The 18984-nt window shown below is 40.1% G+C and overlaps 1 protein-coding gene across 4 annotated transcripts in view; it reads right to left on the bottom strand.

Annotated features, from left to right (window-relative positions):
- The window catches only part of SCAPER (S-phase cyclin A associated protein in the ER), a 369596-nt gene that overhangs the window by 12186 nt on the left and 338426 nt on the right, over positions 1 to 18984 (bottom strand). For all 4 annotated transcript variants that reach the window (XM_077264248.1, XM_077264247.1, XM_077264249.1 and 1 more), the window contains one exon: positions 681 to 872. In XM_077264248.1, coding sequence (XP_077120363.1) covers positions 681 to 872 — 192 coding nt within the window. The remainder of the gene's footprint in view (positions 1 to 680; positions 873 to 18984) is intronic.

Below are 18984 nucleotides of genomic sequence, written 5' to 3'. Positions count from 1 at the left end.
ATGTGTCCAGACTTTAGGGACAGGAAAATAAAAGCTTATCCTTTTCTAATGGCTTCTGGAACAATTCAGACACTAATTTTAAAATATAAATGGATAAAAAGAGGAAAATAGAAGATGGAAATAAATTCCATATTGTCAGCTGTAATTTTTTTTGTTAACAAGCTACAACCAAAATCTGATCATTAACAAACACATATTAATAATTGTATCATTGCCAACTAAACACCAAACAGGGGCAATGTCTTATCCCGAAATGTGTACGAAAATAGAGGAACCGACCCGTCTGTGGTCACTTTATGATAGACCTCAATAAAGTGGTCATGAGCATTTCATTAAAGAGAAAACTAAACTTCTGTTTTTACTTGTCGCTTATGGATTTTATGAAACCAGGGATATTAATATAACTAATCTAATAAATGAATAGCTGTGAGGTACAAGCTAAAGATAAGTGAATTAGTCTATATCTATACAGTAATGAGGTTAGCGAGGCTTGGCGTATCATTATCACTTACATAGTATACTCACCGCCATGTGTCCTTCAATGGCTTTAGTTTATTTGGCAGATTTTAAATCCTTTAATTTACAGTGTCCCTCTCTTGAACACCCCCTATAGACATCCCAGCACTCCTTGAGCCCTTTCACAGCCACCCAGGTCCCTGCTCACTTTTCCAGCTTCGTACCTGAATAAAAGTGGCGAGAAGCTGACAGCTTAACTCCTGCTCCAGAATCAGTTTGTTCTGTGGGTTGTTATAACAGGCGGAGATCAGTGTGGGAAAGAGGAGCCGGACCAGCCGGGAGTCACTAAAATACTGGAAGGGGAGCTGGCAGAGTTTCTGAAGGACAGTAGGTTGACGGCCAGACTGGACAATGACCTGCAGAGAAAGGGAAAACAAGTCAGCATGGCATCCATAGTGCAGGCACATCCAGCTCAACACTGCGAAAACCTTTCAGCATCTGGAACAAATCTGTGAAAAACAACATAATTTCATAAATCCAATATCTGATCTTCGTAAAGAAAACTCCTTCTACTTGATTTCCCTTTTTATGTTTTGCTTTAACTCATTTATTCAATCAGCTATATAGTAAGAATGCATCGGCTGCATTTTTTGGGAAGAATTCAAGCCGACTGTATCAAGACTGGCACTAAAATTTGCCATTCCGGCCGACATTCTTGTAATCAGCAAATTATTAACATATTGTACACACAGTTTGGCTTCCTGATGGCACATTTCCATAGTAATGAGTAATAAAGATGTTACTGATTACTTAACAAAGCATTTCATAGCTTGCTTCATCCAACAGGGTGAACCCAACAATTCCGATGATCGAGGTAACAGAGGGGAGTTTGTCATTAATGTAGTTCGTTTTTCCGGAAGTCTGTATGTACATGACATTAAAAACAAACTGCAGAAAACTCAGGCTATCACCGGGCACAAAGTGATATCTCAGAATCACACTCTACTCTGATACAGATACATCCATTTACATGGGGCCTGTGTAATGAAGAAGAACCGGCCGGTAGCTGGTAACATGGACCATGAGGCGGGGGTACAATGAGACTTATAAAACATTAGCTGCGGGTTTTCTATTGCCCCCAGGAGAGCGATGCACAAGTGTAACTATCACAGATACAATAGATTGTGGGATCTTGATAAGACTACCCTTCCTGTGCTCTTCACCTTTACAAGCCTCCATACACATCCAAGGAGAACGCGTTAACAACAAATATATTAGGAAAAAAAAAGCATGGAAATAAGAGCAATAAAAACCATAATCACAGCCATTTCCTCATATTGTCGATATTATGGAGAGTAAAAGGCCAGTACATACATGGAGAATGAAGAGGGCGACATTAACTGGAAAGGAGCATCGTGCATACGGAGATCATCTGATGTCTATTTCTGTCCGGACAGATCAATCATTGTACAACTGACACTGCAATGATCGACACGTCCTGTATCGGTGCCAGATATTGATGAACATATTCGATTACCTCTATTACACACAAATAGTCAGAACGTCATCAAATCCACAAAGGTGTTTGCATTTTTATTAATGTTAGACAACATGGGTTGGAATCCTTCTAAAATAATCATATCTAAATATTTTATTCTTATGTCATCTGTTGATTAACTCATTTATTCAGAAAGGACCAGCACAAAGTATAACATGGTGCACTACAGGATTAACAGAAATGTGGCAAAAGTTTCTTGTTACTTTGTAGCAATTACAATACGTTATTTTTCTTTAGCTAGGGGCTGATTATGTAGACATCTTTTTTGCTTCATAATATTGTGCAGAATGTACCGCAGGTAGCACGTTGGGCATTTGCTGGGGGAGCCCTAATATGTCCCGATTATTGTATGCACTATTTGCGGGACTTTATAATAATGTTGGCACCTTAAACCGTACGTCTTTATTCCCCCTACACTTGTATTATTTATGTGCTTGCTTATCTTTTGAAGAGACCTTGTATGCAGGTCACTTATACCCTCCATTAGCCTCTATTTATTTCTCTGTGACGGTCATCACAGTCCATTCTTAGCTATCACTTTGCAATGTCCCTATTTTCAGGGTAAATTTCCTCATTTTCAGCTCACCCACCTTTCAACTCTGTGTCTGTCATGTTGGATATTTATTCCTCTTTTTAATTTAAAAGAAAAATGATCAATAAAGATTTATATAATTTAGATTGAATTATGTCCTGGCACATTTTTTTCTATTTTTGATTTTATTATTTATTTAGCACAATATTACAATTAAACTTTTTTTATTTTTGAAATTATTATGAAGAGAGTGAAAACTGTCAGAAAATTGCAGTTTAATCTTTTTTCATTTAGAATTTTATTATAATAGTGATACAAAAACAAATACAAATCTGTAAGTTGCATATTATCAACACAAGAAACATTTGTGTGTCCTTTTTTCATTTCATTCAGATCCTTTACTGAAGTAAAAGTCTGACCATCAGGAACTATTTACAGCACTCACTGTACAGCATTATAATGTCTAGACTCCATTATTTCTACTTGCTTATATATAGTCATTCACTCCACAGGACTTTACAGTCATCATCATCACCGTCCCCATCGGGGTTTTATATCAGGATGTCTGGCGTGTGGGGGGAAACCCACGCAAACACGTAGAGAGAACATACAAACTCCTTGCAAATGTGTTCCTTGATGGGATTAGAACCCAGGACTCCAGCGCTGCAAAAAAACTGTATTAACCACTGAGCCACCCTGTTGCCCTGCATGACGTTTTACTTAACCCAAAAAGGGAACAGATGGCTTCTAACTTTTTTTTTTTTTACGATGCCTTCCAAATTTTGGTGGCAAAGACAATGTATAGTTGAGCTAAATCTCTAAATATAATATTAATGACTAACTCCCCAGAGTCTACTTAAACAAATAGAAAGAAATATTTATTGATCCGAATATTCTTTTCCATCTATAGTGACTTATATGGCAGAGGAAAAGCTGACCAGCTTTAAAGATCATACATTTCTATAAATTAAAGTAGACATTTTTCGCCATAGAAAATATTGGGATCTTAGATCAGATTCCGATAGAGCTCAGTAAAGTGATATAATGGAAAGTGCGGCAGAACAAACTTAAAGTGTCTGTCATAAAGCCTAAGAGCAAGGGGAGGATCAGATAAGACAGAAGTGTGTGTACATGAAAGCTTCTCATAAAGGTCCTTTTCTCCACAGCAATGACATGCGACATGGGAGGACTTCTTTTGTTTAGCCTCAGAGACCCCTCCAGAGTGTTTAGAGCGAAAGGGTTAAACTAGTAAATGTCAAGGGGCTTTCTATACCCAGCATTAGTGAACAGTTCATCCAAAATCCCTAACATTTCATTGCCACTTAGTCAAGCTTTGTGAAAACCTTTTCATCAGCCCACGATAAATATCTCCCATTAACATTGATGGAGGGAGGGGCAGGCTTTTAGGTGTAGGCACTGGGTCTGTGAGGTGGGACACCCAAGTTTTATCATTGGCGCCAGATCAGCTTCTAAGCAAAGTGGATCTGTTAACCCAGTGTTTGTAGATGTTAATACTACATTCTAGATGATAAAAGAAACCAACTTCAAAACCCATGAACTGAACCCGGAAACTTATTTTGTGCATTGTCTATTCAATTACATAGAAACAGAAAAGGCAAAAACTTCCCAAAAATTGTAAAAATTCATCTTTACAAAACCTTGTAGCAGTTTCTAATCTCATAAACTGTGAAAAACAAAATCCAACCACATCCACAATGCGACACATACCTATACAAGCAGTAACTCCATTTAATGAGGATAATCAGCCATCTTTTTCATTTGGAATTTGCCATGATAATAATAATATTAATAAACGCTACTTATTCATGCAATTTTTTTTTCCGGTGATGTGAACAAAAATTTGTCAAATCATCCTACAAAACAAACCCTCACACAAAGCTGTCTACAGGGAAAAAAAAAATATGTCTCTAAGATTATGAAAATTATATATTTTTTTTTTAGCGTGCAAAAGTAGTAAGAGATAAACATAAAACTCTACACAAAAAATGACAACCAATAAAATAAAAGTAGCATAGTCGTTATCCTGCAGACTGAATGAGAAAACATTAAAAATTTCACAAACCAATGGTCAAACTTGCGCTATTTTCCCATTCCCGTAAAAAAAGATTAAAATCAATAAGTTGTTTGTGCGTCTAAATGGTGTCATTGAAAAATACAACTCGACCTGCCATGAACAAGTCTTTATACAGCTATGTTGCAGATTATGAGGAGGCAAAAAGGATTATATATGTATATATAATCATATATATATATATATATATATATATATATATATATATATAAATATATACACATACATATATAGATATACAGTCGTGGCCAAAAGTATTGACACCCCTGCAATTCTGTCAGGTAATACTCAGTTTCTTCCTGAAAATGATTGCAAACACAAATTCTTTGGTATTATTATCTTCATTTAATTTGTCTTAAATTAAAAAACACAAAAAGAATTGTCCTAAAGCCAAATTGGATATAATTCCACACCAAACATAAAAAAGGGGGTGGACAAAAGTATTGGCACTGTTCGAAAAATCATGTGATGCTTCTCTAATTTGTGTAATTACCAGCACCTGTAACTTGCCTGTGGCACCTAACAGGTGTTGGCAATAACTAAATCACACTTGCAGCCAGTTGACATGGATTAAAGTTGACTCAACCTCTGTCCTGTGTCCTTGTGTGTACCACATTGAGTATGGAGAAAAGAAAGAAGACCAAAGAACTGTCTGAGGACTTGACAAACCAAATTGTGAGGAAGCATGAGCAATCTCAAGGCTACAAGTCCATCGCCAAAGACCTGAATGTTCCTGGGTCTACCGTGCGCAGTGTCATCAATAAGTTTAAAGCCCATGGCACTGTGGTTAAACTCCCTAGATGTGGACAGAAAAGAAAAATTGACAAGAGATTTCAACGCAAGATTGTGCGGATGTTGGATAAAGAACCTCAACTAACATCCAAACAAGTTCAAGCTGCCCTGCAGTCCGAGGGTACAACAGTGTCAACCCGTACTATCCGTCGGCGTCTGAATGAAAAGGGACTGTATGGTAGAAGACCCAGGAAGACCCCACTTCTTACCCCGAGACATAAAAAAGCCAGGATGGAGTTTGCCAAAACTTACCTGAAAAAGCCTAAAACGTTTTGGAAGAATGTTCTCTGGTCAGATGAGACAAAAGTAGAGCGTTTTGGGCAAAGGCATCAACATAGAGCTTACAGGAGAAAAAAAAGAGGCATTCAAAGAAAAGAACACAGTCCCTACAGCCAAACATGGCGGAGGTTCCTTGATGTTTTGGGGTTGCTTTGCTGCCTCTGGCACTGGACTGCTTGACCGGGTGCATGGCTGTTATGATCTGGTGGCCTAAGAGCAGCATGGGACGTACTCTGGAGAAGGTGGTACCTGTACTGACCGCAGACCCTGAACCTAACACCGCAACTAGAAGTAGCCGTGGAATGTACCTAGCGCTCCCTAGACATCTCCACACAGCCGGAGGACTAATTACCCCTAGAGATAGAAAAGGGAAAACTATCTTGCCTCAGAGAAAATCCCCAAAGAACAGGCAGCCCCCCACAAATGTTGACTGTGAGAGGAGAGGGAAAAAACATACACAGACTGAAATGAGAATTTAGCAAAGGAGGCCACTTCTAGCTAAATAGAAAGGACAGGACAGAGTACTATGCGGTCAGTATTAAAATACTAGAAAATATCCACCACAGAAAATACAAAAACTCCACAGCTAACTAAAGACATGGAGGGTATATCTGCATCTCCAGAGATACCAGCTTGGCTAAACAAATCCTTATACAGACCAAGCTGGACAAGACAAAACATGGAGAATAACTGAACAATAAGACCACAGCATGTGGACAGCAAAATCAAGGCCAGAACTTATCTTTGTTGAAAAGAACTGCAAAGCAGAAGAGACCAGGCAGGGATGTGAATCCTCCAGGAACAATGGACAACTGGCACTGACTAAAGGGTGAAGCAAGACTAAATAGCCCTGTCCAAATTGCAAAAAGTGAAAACACCTGATACATGCTGTGATTCAGAGACAGCAGCGCTACCACTTACAACCACCAGAGGGAGCCCAAGAGCAGAATTCACAACACATGGCATTATGAAGTCTGAAGACTACCAAGAAATTTTGCAGCATAATGTAGCGCCCAGTGTGAGAAAGCTGGGTTTCCCTCAGAGGTCATGGGTCTTCCAGCAGGACAATGACCCAAAACACACTTCAAAAAGCACTAGAAAATGGTTTGAGAGAAAGCACTGGAGACTTCTAAGGTGGCCAGCAATGAGTCCAGACCTGAATCCCATAGAACACCTGTGGAGAGATCTAAAAATGGCAGTTTGGAGAAGGCACCCTTCAAATATCAGGGACCTGGAGCAGTTTGCCAAAGAAGAATGGTCTAAAATTCCAGCAGAGCATTGTAAGAAACTCATTGATGGTTACCAGAAGCGGTTGGTCGCAGTTATTTTGGCTAAAGGTTGTGCAACCAAGTATTAGGCTGAGGGTGCCAATACTTTTGTCTGGCCATTTTTGGAGTTTTGTGTGAATTGATCTGTTATGATGACCTGGTGGTTAGGAGCACTAGGAATGACCTGATGAGCAAACTAGTAATACAGGACAAGCTCTGGGAAGTGGGAGCTCTGCTGACCGCAACCCCTAATCCTATCACAACAACTAGAAATAGCCGTGGAGCGTACCTGACTCTGCCTAGACGCCTCTTCACAGCCTAAGAGCTAACTACCCCTAAAGATAGAAAATAAAGCCTAACTTGCCTCAGAGAAATTCCCCAAAGAAAAAGGCAGCCCCCCATACATATTGACTGTGAGTTAAGATGGAAGTCACAAACACAGGAATGAAATAGGTTTCAGCAAAGGAGGCCAGACTTAACTAAACAGACTTGAGGATAGAAAAGGTATCTTTGCGGTCAGCATAAAAAACTACCAAAAAACCACGCAGAGTGTGCAAAAGAGACCCCACACCGACTCACGGCGTGGAGGTGCCACTCTGCATCCCAGAGCTTCCAGCTAGCCAGGCAGAATCATGATAGCAAGCTGGACAAGAAAACAGTGGTAAACAAATAAGCTAGCAGGGACTTAGCTTTTGCTGGAGTAGACAGGTCATCTGAAAGATCCAAGAGAGAACTGAACCAGTACTAGGACATTGACAGCTGGCATCAGGTAACAATCTAAGTGGAGTTCAATAGAGCAGCCAGCCTAGGACTAAACGAGGTCAGCTGAGGAAGGAACCTCAGAACCAGCAGCTCCACTCACAGCCACCAGAGGGAGTCCATGGACAGAACTTGCCGAAGTACCATTCATAACCACCGGAGGGAGTTCGAGAACAGAATTCACAACATTGATCAATGTTTTGTTTTTTGCTTCATTCTCCTTTGTGTTTTTTCATTAAGACAAATTAAATGAAGATAATAAAACCAAAGAATTTGTGTTTGCAATCATTTTCAGGAAGAAACTGAGTATTATCTGACAGAATTGCAGGGGTGTCAATTCTTTTGGCCACAACTGTATATATATATATATATATATATATATATATATATATATATATATATATATATATATATATATATATACACACATACACACACGCTTCTCGATAAATTAGAATATCTTCAAAAAGTTAATTTATTCAATACAAAAAGTGGAACTCGTATATTAGATAGAGTCATCACAAACAGAGTGATATATTTCTGATGTTTATTTCTGTTGATGTTGATGATTATGGCTTACAGCCAATAAAAACCCAAAAGTCATTATCTCAGTAAATTAGATTACTTTATAACACCAGCTTGAAAAATGAATTTAAAATCTGAAATGTTGGCCTACTGAAATGTATGTTCAGTAAATGCACTCAATACTTGGTCGCGGCTCCTTTTGCATCAATTACTGCATCAGTGGGCATGGCATGGAGGCGTTCAGCCTGTGGCACTGCTGAGGTGTTAGGGAATCCTACGTTGCTTTGATAGCAGCCTTCAGCTCATCTGCATTGTTGGGTCTGGTGTCTCATCTTCCTCTTGACAATACCCCATAGATTTTCTATGGGGTTAAGGTCAGACGAGTTTGCTGGCCAATCAAGCACAGTGATACTGTTGTTTTAAACTAGGTACTCATACTTTTGGCAGTGTGGACAGGTGCCAAGTCCTGCTGTAGAATGAAATTTCCATCTTCAAAAAGCTTGTTGGCAGCTGGAAGCATTAAGTACTCTAAAATTTCCTGGTAGACGGCTGCACTGGTCTTGATAAAACACAGCTGACCTACACCAGCAGATGACATAGCTCCCCAAACCATCACTGATTGCGGAAACTTCACACTAGACTTCAAGCAGCTTGGATTATGTGCCTCTCCACTCTTCCTCCAGACTCTGGGAGCTTGATTTCCAAATGAAATGCAAAATTTACTTTCATCTGAAAACACCACCTTGGACCACTGAGCAACAGTCCAGTTCTTTTTCTCCTTGGCCCAGGTAAGATGCTTCTGGCGTTTTCTATTGGTCATGAGTGGTTTGACACAAGGAATGTGACACTTGTAGCCCATGTCCTGGATACGTCTGTGTGTGGTGGCTCTCGAAGCAATGACTCCAGCAGCAGTTCACTCCTTGTGAATCTCCCCCAAATTTCTGAATGGCCTTGTCTTAACAATCCTTTCAAGGCTGTGGTTATCCTGGTTGCTTGTGCACCTTATTCTACCACACTTTTTCCTTCCACTCAACTTTCCATTAATATGTTTGGATATAGCACTCTACAAACAGCCAGCTTCTTTAGCAATGACCTTTTGTGGTTTATCCTCCTTGTGGTGTGTCAATGACTGCCTTCTGGACATCTGTCAAATCAGCAGTCTTCCCCATGATTGTGGAGCCTACTGAAACAGACTAAGGAACTTTTTCAAATGCTTATGAAGCCTTGGCAGATGTTTTTTGTCAATTATTGTAATTTATTGAAATAATGACTTTTGGGTTTTCATTGGCTGTACACCATAATCATCAACATTAACAGAAATAAACACTTGAAATACATCACTCTGTAATGACTATATAATATATGAGTTTCACTTTTTGAATTGAAGAACTGAAATAAATTAACTTTTTGATGATATTCCAATTTAGTGAGAAGCACTTGTATATACAGTGGCATGTAAAGGTTTGGGCACCCCTGGTCTGAATTATTGTGAACAGTTAAGCAAGCTGAAGATGAAATGATCTCTAAAAGGCTTAAAGTTAAAGATGACACAATTTCTTTGTATATATATATATATATATATATATATATATATATATATATATATATATATATATATATATATATATATATATATATATATGTGTGTATGCACCGTATATACTTGAGTATAAGCAGAGAATTTCAGCCCATTTTTTAGGCTGAAATTGCCCCTCTCGGCTTATACTTGAGTCATACCCAGGGGTCGGCAGGGGAGGGGGAGTGGCATCTGTGTAATCATACTCACCTGCTCCTGGAGCAGTCCCTGATTACCCGGCGCCGACAGCTTCTTCCTGTAGTGAGCGGTCATATGGTATCGCTCATTACAGCAATGAATATGGACGCGACTCCACTCCCATATCGGTGGAGCTGCATATTCATTACTGTAATGAGCGGTACCATGTGACCGCTCAATACAGGAAGAAGCTGCCGGCACTGGGGAACCAGGGACCGCACCAGGAGCAGGTGAGTATTACGCAGTGCGTGATATTCACCTGCTCCAAATGTCTTTATGGAGCATCTTATGGGGCATAATCAATGTTTGTGCAGCTTTATATGGGGCAAATGTCTTTATGGAGCATCTTATGGGGCATAATCAATGTTTCTGCAGCTTTATATGGGGCAAATTTCTTTATAGAGCACCTTATGGGGCCATTATCAACGTTTGTGGAGCATTATATGGGGCAAATATCTTTATAGAGCATCTTATGGGGCCATAATCAACGTTTGTGCATTATATGGGGCAAATGTGTCTATGGAGCATCTTATGTGGCCATAATCCGCATTTGTACAGCATTATATGGGGCAAATGTCTGTATGGAGCATCTTATGGGGCCATAATCCGCATTTGTGCAGCATTATATGGGGCATATTTTAATATGGAGCATCTTATGGGGCCTATCATGAACTTTATGGAGCATTATATGGGGCTCCTGATTCAATATGGATATTTAAAAACACAACCTACTGATGTCTCAATTAATTTTACTTTTATTGGCATCTATTTGTATTTTTGACATTTACTGGTAGCTGCTGCATTTTCCACCCTAGGCTTCTACTTAGAGTCATTAAGCTTACCCATTTTTTGTGGCAAAATTAGGGGTCTCAGCTTATACTCGGGTCGGTTTATACTCGAGTATATACGGTATATATATATATATATATATATATATATATATATATATATATATATATATATATATATATATATATATAAAAAAAGTATTTAGTCAGCCACCAATTGTGCAAGTTCTCCCACTTAAAAAGATGAGAGGCCTGTAATTGACATCATAGGTAGACAACAACTAGGAGAGTCAAGATGAGAAAACAAATCCAGAAATTCACCTTGTCTAATTTGGCAAGATTTATTTTGCAAATTATGGAGGAAAATAAGTGTTTGGTCATTAACAAAAGTTCATCTCAATATTTTGTTATATATCCTTTGTTGGTAATGACTGAGGTCAAACGATTTCTGTAAGTTATATTTTCATCTTTTACATTTTAAAAATTACAAAAAGGAAAATGGGCCGATGCAAAAGTTTGGGCACCCTGAATGGTTAGTACCTAGTAGAACCTTTTGAAAGTATCACAGCTTGTAAACGCTTTTTGCAGGCAGCCAAGAGTATTTCAATTCTTGTTTGAGAGATTTTAATCCATTCTTCCTCGGAAACAATCGCCCAGTTCTGTGAGATTCCTAGGTCATCTTGCATGCACTGATATTTTGAGATATAGTCACAGATTTTCAATGATGTTCATATCAGGGGACTGCGAGGGCCATTGTAAAACCTTCAGATTGCACCTTTTGAGGTAGTCTATTGTGGATTTTGACATGCATTTAGGATCATTATCCATTTGCAGAAGCCATGCTCTTGTCAACTTCAGCTTTTTTACCAATGGTGTTATGTTTGCATCAAGAATTTGCTGAAATTTGATTGAAAACCTTCTTTCCTCTACCTGTGAAATGTTCCCCATATCACTGGCTGCAACATATCCCCAAAGCATGGCTGACACACTTCCCTGCTTAATTGTTAGCGAGATGGTCTTTTATTAAAATTCTGTGCCCTTTTCTCTACACACATACCTTTGATCATTGTGGACTTTTAATCTCATTAGTGCACAGGACTTGTATTCAAAGTACATCAGGCTTGTTGAGATGTTCTTTTGCATACTTCTGGTGCTGAATTTTAAGGTGAGGACACAGGAGAGGTACTCTGCCATGAAGGCCATATTTGTGCAGGTGTCTCTGAACAGTAGAACAATGTACCACAACTACAGAGTCTGCTAAATCGTTCTGAAGGTCTTTTGCAGTCAAGTAGGGGGTTCTGATTTGCATCTCGAGCAATCCTACGAGCAGCTCTCACTGAAATTTTGCTTGGTCTTCCAGAACTTACCTATTTCTCAATTACATTTCAAACTGAGGTAAGGGCAACATGAAAATAAAAGAACCTGAAGACCCACCTCTTCCGACAAGCCTACAACCTGCAGTAACCACCGATCGACCAAACCGCTGCATGACCAGCTCTATCCTCACCTACTGTATTCTCACCCATCCCTTGTAGATTGTGAGCCTTCGCGGGCAGGGTCCTCTCTCCTCCTGTACCAGTTATGACTTGTATTGTTTAAGATTATTGTACTTGTTTTTATTATGTATACCCCTCCTCACATGTAAAGCGCCATGGAATAAATGGTGCTATAACAATAAATAAATACATAATAATAATAATAATAATAATAAAATGCTTTGCTATCTTTTTATAGACTTCTCCTGCTTTTTAGGCCTCCACCATTTTCAGAGAGCTAGGCAGCTGCTTAGTAGGACCCATGGCTGCTATTTTTTGGCACAAAATTAGAGGAGGCTGGGTTTTTATAAAGCTGGTAAATTTGCATCACCTGGCCTTTCCTAATGATGATAGTGAACAAGCCATAACAGGCTAATTAGGCTCTGAAACGTTGGTCAAGGTAATCTGAGAACACAAATTTCCAAGGTTGCTCAAACTTTTCCACAGGCCCATTTTCCTTTTTGTAATTTTTAAAATGTAAAAATTAAAAAAAATATATTTTTCTAAAATACAAAGGAAATCTGTCATCTTTAGCGATAGGCCTTTTAGAGATCATTTCATATTCAACTTGCTTAATTGTTCACAATAACAGCAATTTTGATCAGGGGTGCACAAACTTTTACATGCCACTGTACATATTTTTATATCCATCTTGAGAGAGAGAGAGAGAGAGAGAGCGAGAGAGAGAGAGAGAGCGAGAGAGAGCGAGAGAGAGCGAGAGAGAGAGAGAGAGAGAGAGAGAGAGAGAGAGAGAGAGAGAGAGAGAGAGAGAGAGAATAAAAAAAATAATTTTGGAAGTCCGGAACCCGACTTTACAGTACAATCGGCCGATTCCATACGATCCGACATCCGAGAAGGTCGGTTTTCACAAAACCCACCTCGATCCTAAAAAAGCTAAGGTCGCTCAACCCTACTTTCCACTATAGTGGCAAGCGACTTCCTCCCAGATGCTGTCCAAAAGATGAACATGCTTATATTTTTGACCGCTTCACCATTTCCAAAGTATTTAACCCTTTTCTGACGTCGGACGGTGGGCTCCGGCGGTGAGCCCACCTCAAAGCCGGGACATGTCCTCTGTTTTCAACAGCTGACATGTGCCCGCAGTAGGCGCGGGTGGAATCGCCATCCACCTGTGCCTATTAGCTAGTTAAATGCCTCTGTCAAACTCTGACAGTGGCATTTAGCGCTCGCTTGCAGCCATCTGGCCGGAAATACGCGCACCGCTGACCCCCGTCACGTGATTGGGGTGCAGCGGCATGACAACCAGAGGTCTCCTTGAAACCTCTATGGTTGTTGATGCCGGATTGCTATAAGCGCCACCCTGTGGTCGGCGCTCATGGCAAGACTGTAATTCTGCTATGTAGAGGCAATCTGAGAATCGCCTCTATGTAGCAGAGCTGATCAAGTTGTGGCAGCTTCTAGCCTCCCTTGGAGGCCATTAAAGCATGCCAAAAGTTAAAAAAAAAAAAAAAGTGTTTAAAAATATGAAAAAATATATAAAAGTTCAAATCACCCCCCTTTCGCCTCTTTCAAAATAAAACAATAAAAAAAAAATCAAACATATACAGTACAGACCAAAAGTTTGGACACACCTTCTCATTTAAAGATTTTTCTGTATTTTCATGACTATGAAAATTGTACATTCACACTGAAGGCATCACAACTATGATTTAACACATGTGGAATTATATACTTAACAAAAAAGTGTGAAACAACTGAAATTATGTCTTATATGCTAGGTTCTTCAAAGTAGCCACCTTTTGCTTTGATGACTGCTTTGCACACTCTTGGCATTCTCTTGATGAGCTTCAAGAGGTAGTCACCGGGAATGGTCTTCCAACAATCTTGAAGGAGTTCCCAGAGATGCTTAGCACTTGTTGGCCCTTTTGCCTTCACTCTGTGGTCCAGCTCACCCCAAACCATCTCGATTGGGTTCAGCTCTGGTGACTGTGGAGGCCAGGTCATCTGGCGTAGCACCCCATCACTCTCCTTCTTGGTCAAATAGCCCTTACATAGCCTGGAGGTGTGTTTGGTGTCATTGTCCTGTTGAAAAATAAATAATGGTCCAACTAAACGCAAACCGGATGGAATAGAATGCCACTGCAAGATGCTGTGGTAGCCATGCTGGTTCATATGCCTTCAATTTTGAATAAATCCCCAACAGTGTCACCAGCAAAGCACCATCACACCTCCTCCTCCATGCTTCACGGTGGGAACCAGGCATGTAGAGTCCATCCGTTCACCTTTTCTGCGTCGCACAAAGACACGGTGGTGGTCCACTGGTCTAATGTCCATTCCTTGTGTTCTTTAGCCCAAACAAGTCTCTTCTGCTTGTTTCCTGTCCTTAGTGTTTTCCTAGCAGCTATTTTACCATGAAGGCCTGCTGCACAAAGTCTCTTCTTAACAGTTGTTGTAGAGATGTGTCTACTGCTAGAACTCTGTGTGGCATTGACCTGGTCTCTAATCTGAGCTGCTGTAACCTGCGATTTCTGAGGCTAGTGACTCGGATAAACTTATCCTCAGAAGCAGAGGTGACTCTTGGTCTTCCGTTCCTGGGGCGGTCCTCATGTGAGCCAGTTTCTTTGTAGCACTTGATGGTTTTTGCCACTGCACTTGGGGACACTTTCAAAATTTTCCCAATTTTTCGGACTGACTGACCTTTATTTCTTAAAGTAATGATGGCCACTCGTTTTTCTTTACTTAGCTGCTTTTTTCTTGCCATAATACAAATTATTACAGTCTATTAAGTATGACTTTCAGCTGTGTATCCACCAGACTTCTGCACAACACAACTGATGGTCCCAACATCATTTATAAGGCAAGAAATCCTATTTATTAAACCTGACAGGGAACACCTGTGAAGTGAAAACCATTCCCAGTGACTACCTCTTGAAGCTTATCAAGAGAATGCCAAGAGTGTGCAAAGCAGTCATCAAAGCAAAAGGTGGCTACTTTGAAGAACCTAGAATATAAGACATAATTTCAGTTGTTTCACACTTTTTTTGTTAAAGGGAACCTGTCACCCCGTTTTTTCCGTATGAGTTAAAAATACCGTTAAATAGGGCCTGAGCTGTGCATTACAATAGTGTATTTTGTGGACCCTGATTCCCCACCTATGCTGCCGAAATACATTACCAAAGTCGCCGTTTTCGCCTGTCAATCAGGCTGGTCTGGTCGGATGGGCGTGGTGACATCGCTGATTCTTCCCCCAGATCTTTTTCCGTTGGTGGCGTAGTGGTTTGCACATGCCCAAGTGCCGAATCCACTGCACAGGTGAGGAAAAAGAGCACGATCTGCGCTATTGCCCTGGTGATCGGTGGGGGCGGCCATCTTCCTGTGGCCGCGCGTGCGCAGATGGAGCGCTCTGCTGCCCGGGGCTTCAGGAAAATGGCCGCCGAGATGCGAACACGGCTTCAGGAGAATGGCTGCCGCGATCTCCATCTGCGCACGCGCGGCATCCCGCGGCCATTTTCCTGAAGCCCCAGACCAGCGTGAGTGACAGCCCAAAACGGCGACTTTACAAAGGTATTTCGGCAGCATAGGTGGGGAATAAAGGCACAAAAAATACACTAATGTAAAGCACAGCTCTGCCCCTATTTAACGCTATTTTTATCTCATCTTGAAAAAACGGGGTGACAGGTTCCCTTTAAGTATATACTGTAATTCCACATGTGTTAATTCATAGTTTTGATACCTTCAGTGTGAATGTACAGTTTTCATAGTCATGAAAATACAGAAAAATCTTTACATGAGAAGGTGTGTCCAAACTTTTGGTCTGTACTGTACATATTTGGTATCGCCGCGTTCAGGATCACCCGATCTAGCAATTAAAAGAAAAAGGGATTAACCTGATCGCTAAACGGCGTAACGATAAAAAAAATTAAAAACGTCAGAATTGCGTTTTTTGGTCGCCACGACATTGCTTTAAAATGCAATAACGGGTGATCAAAAGATCGTATCTGCACAAAAATGGTATAATTAATAACGACAGCTCGGCACGCAAAAAATAAGCCCTCACCCAACCCGAGATCACGAAAATTGGAGACGCTACGTGTCTCGGAAAATTTCCCTTTTTTTTTTTATTTTACCAAACTTTGGAATTTTTTTTTACCACTTAGATAAAAAAGAACCTAGACATGTTTGGTTAAATACAGATGACATGTCCCGGTTTTGATGCAGGCTCACCGCCGGAGCCCGCATCAAAGCGGGGGTTCTGCCATCGGACGTACTATTCCGTCCGATGGCAGAAAGGGGTTAATCTGCATGTATCTGGAAACCACAAAAAAGCAAAGTTTGGTACTTGAACCGAGATCAAGAAATGTATTCACCTGCACTTCTTATGTTTCTACCCATGATAAAGTAAAAGCAAGTTACTGCAAGCACTTATTTCCCACAGATTACTGCGCGGCGTTCTGTAAAGTATGTAGACGCCAGCAATTTAACGACCAATGTGCTGTCAAAGGCACATGATTACTCTTATACTCTGAGACCACAATATTCCTCCTTGATAGCAGCGCACTTTTTAGATTACAGCTGGATTTACATGACCTCTTTTGCTTTATTAGAAGATTACATGTCTTAGTGCAGTTCTGTCTTTTTTTGCATAGTTGTATTGTATGTGACATAATTCTAAAGAATATTATCACTCTTTGCTGTGCTGTGGTTTGTCCGCACACAACTCAGTACTAACAATATCAGACTGTGCAGGACATTTATAACCAAAACTACAGCTTCCAGCATGTCCTGACAGCTGTGTCCTGTCCAGTTATTGTATTTCATGAGGAATATTAGTATCTACTAAATCTGACATCTAAGGAGAGATGACAGGTAGGGTTGAGCGACCTTAGCTTTTTTAGGAACGAGGTGGGTTTTGTGAAACTCGGCCGGTTCGTTCTCTCGTTCTCGTTCTCTCTCTCTCTCTCTCTCTCTTATGCAAGGCATATGTAAAACGTAACATAGCACTATGATGCCGCAGGAGCCGGAACCTATGTCATCACGCTGCCCACAATTAATTGGCTCAAAAAAATGGCGGGGAAGGCGTCATTCGAAACGCGACTTTGGCGCCAAGTTCGCGTTCCACGTGGCCGACCCACACTGGGATCGGATCGGGTTTCATGAGACGCCGACTTTGCCAAAAGTCGGCGACTTATGAAAATTAACGACCCGTTTCGCTCAACCCTAGTGGAAAGTATAGATAAAAGGCGGAACAAAAAATGATGGCAACGTCGCCAACGAAGTTACTTCAGGAAAAAGACAACCAGTGTTTTCCTGAAGCAACTCCACCTAAAAAAAAAAACAACTCAGCAGCTCTGCCTCAGAAAAAAGACATCATATGCATATACCCTAATGATCTTTACAGTGATACTGTGTGTTGAGACACCGCATTGTATCTTAATTAAACAGATGAATATTTTTAGCAAACCAAGAAGAATAGACCGTATTCTGTATATTGACTTTTGAATTTATGTGTTGGTCAAGAAAACAGACTTTTGCTTGTGTAAGCCTGTAATATTTTATATAACATATTGTGCTCTTATCCTTGATGACTAGTGAAGTTTACCGATATGCTAATTATGCATTGTATATTCCAGATTGTTTGGTGACTTTGAAAGCAGAGGACGAAAAACTATGCAAATAAATTAAATAATCAAGTAATGCTAATTGATCTCATCTCCATTCTTACCCTCTCTGAGTGCGTGCCACAGGCAAGGTTAATCAACCCTGGAAGATGAAGCCAGGTTGTGACCCTTGGGCCAACTGGCCTTGTAATGAAATGGTCTGTCATCTTCCTACGCTTGCCGTTACCTCCTCTCTGTGTGCTTTTGATAGGGCTCATTCAGACGTCCATTTTTGGGGATAGAACTCGTATCTATGATAGTCTATGGGACTGTTCATGTCAGATCTTTTTTGTGGACCCAGTGGTCAAAATTGGCAATGCAATATAGGTCTGTGAAATAAAATCTGACCGCAAGTGCTATTCATTTTTCATGGACTGCTATGTGGGAGAATTTAGAGAAACCTTTTTTTCTCATCAGAGAAAGGCCGATTAAAATTTGGGGCAAACTTGAATGAAAATCTTATGAACTGCTAAACAAAATCACTGATGGAACTAGGACAGTTTTCTCGTGCATGAAAGAAACCCGACGTTTGAATGAGCCCTTATTGTGCTGCCAATTATTCCCCTTTAACTTAATGATCCTGGAAAACCCCTATAAAAGATACTTTACAACTAATTATTCACATAATTACACTTTGTGTATGCTTAAAACATATTCAAGTGAAATAAAACATGCAACACAAAAAAAGAAGTAGAATGAAAACAAGAGTTAACAAGGCTACCTTGTAATGCAGAAGGTCAAGACAATATACTTTGGGAAGAAGTATCCCTGGTATACGCCCTGAGCAGAAAAAAGTCCAATTGAAACAAGAAGGAGTGAAAGCAACATCATTCCGAGAGATTTACAAGGTTTCAAAGCTTTTGAACAATACGCTAAGAACACACTCGGAGTTCATAATGCACCTTAATCAGGGACAAGATCAACAAACTAATAGTTGGCATTTTTCAGTTGATAGGAGGGTGGAGTAATTTTATTGCTGGAAAACCTCAATCATATATACAGTCAGTA

Source organism: Ranitomeya variabilis, chromosome 5 (genome assembly GCF_051348905.1).
Source record: "Ranitomeya variabilis isolate aRanVar5 chromosome 5, aRanVar5.hap1, whole genome shotgun sequence".
In the NCBI taxonomy this organism is placed as follows: domain Eukaryota; kingdom Metazoa; phylum Chordata; class Amphibia; order Anura; family Dendrobatidae; genus Ranitomeya; species Ranitomeya variabilis.
This window is presented reverse-complemented; position numbering and strand designations above follow the sequence as displayed.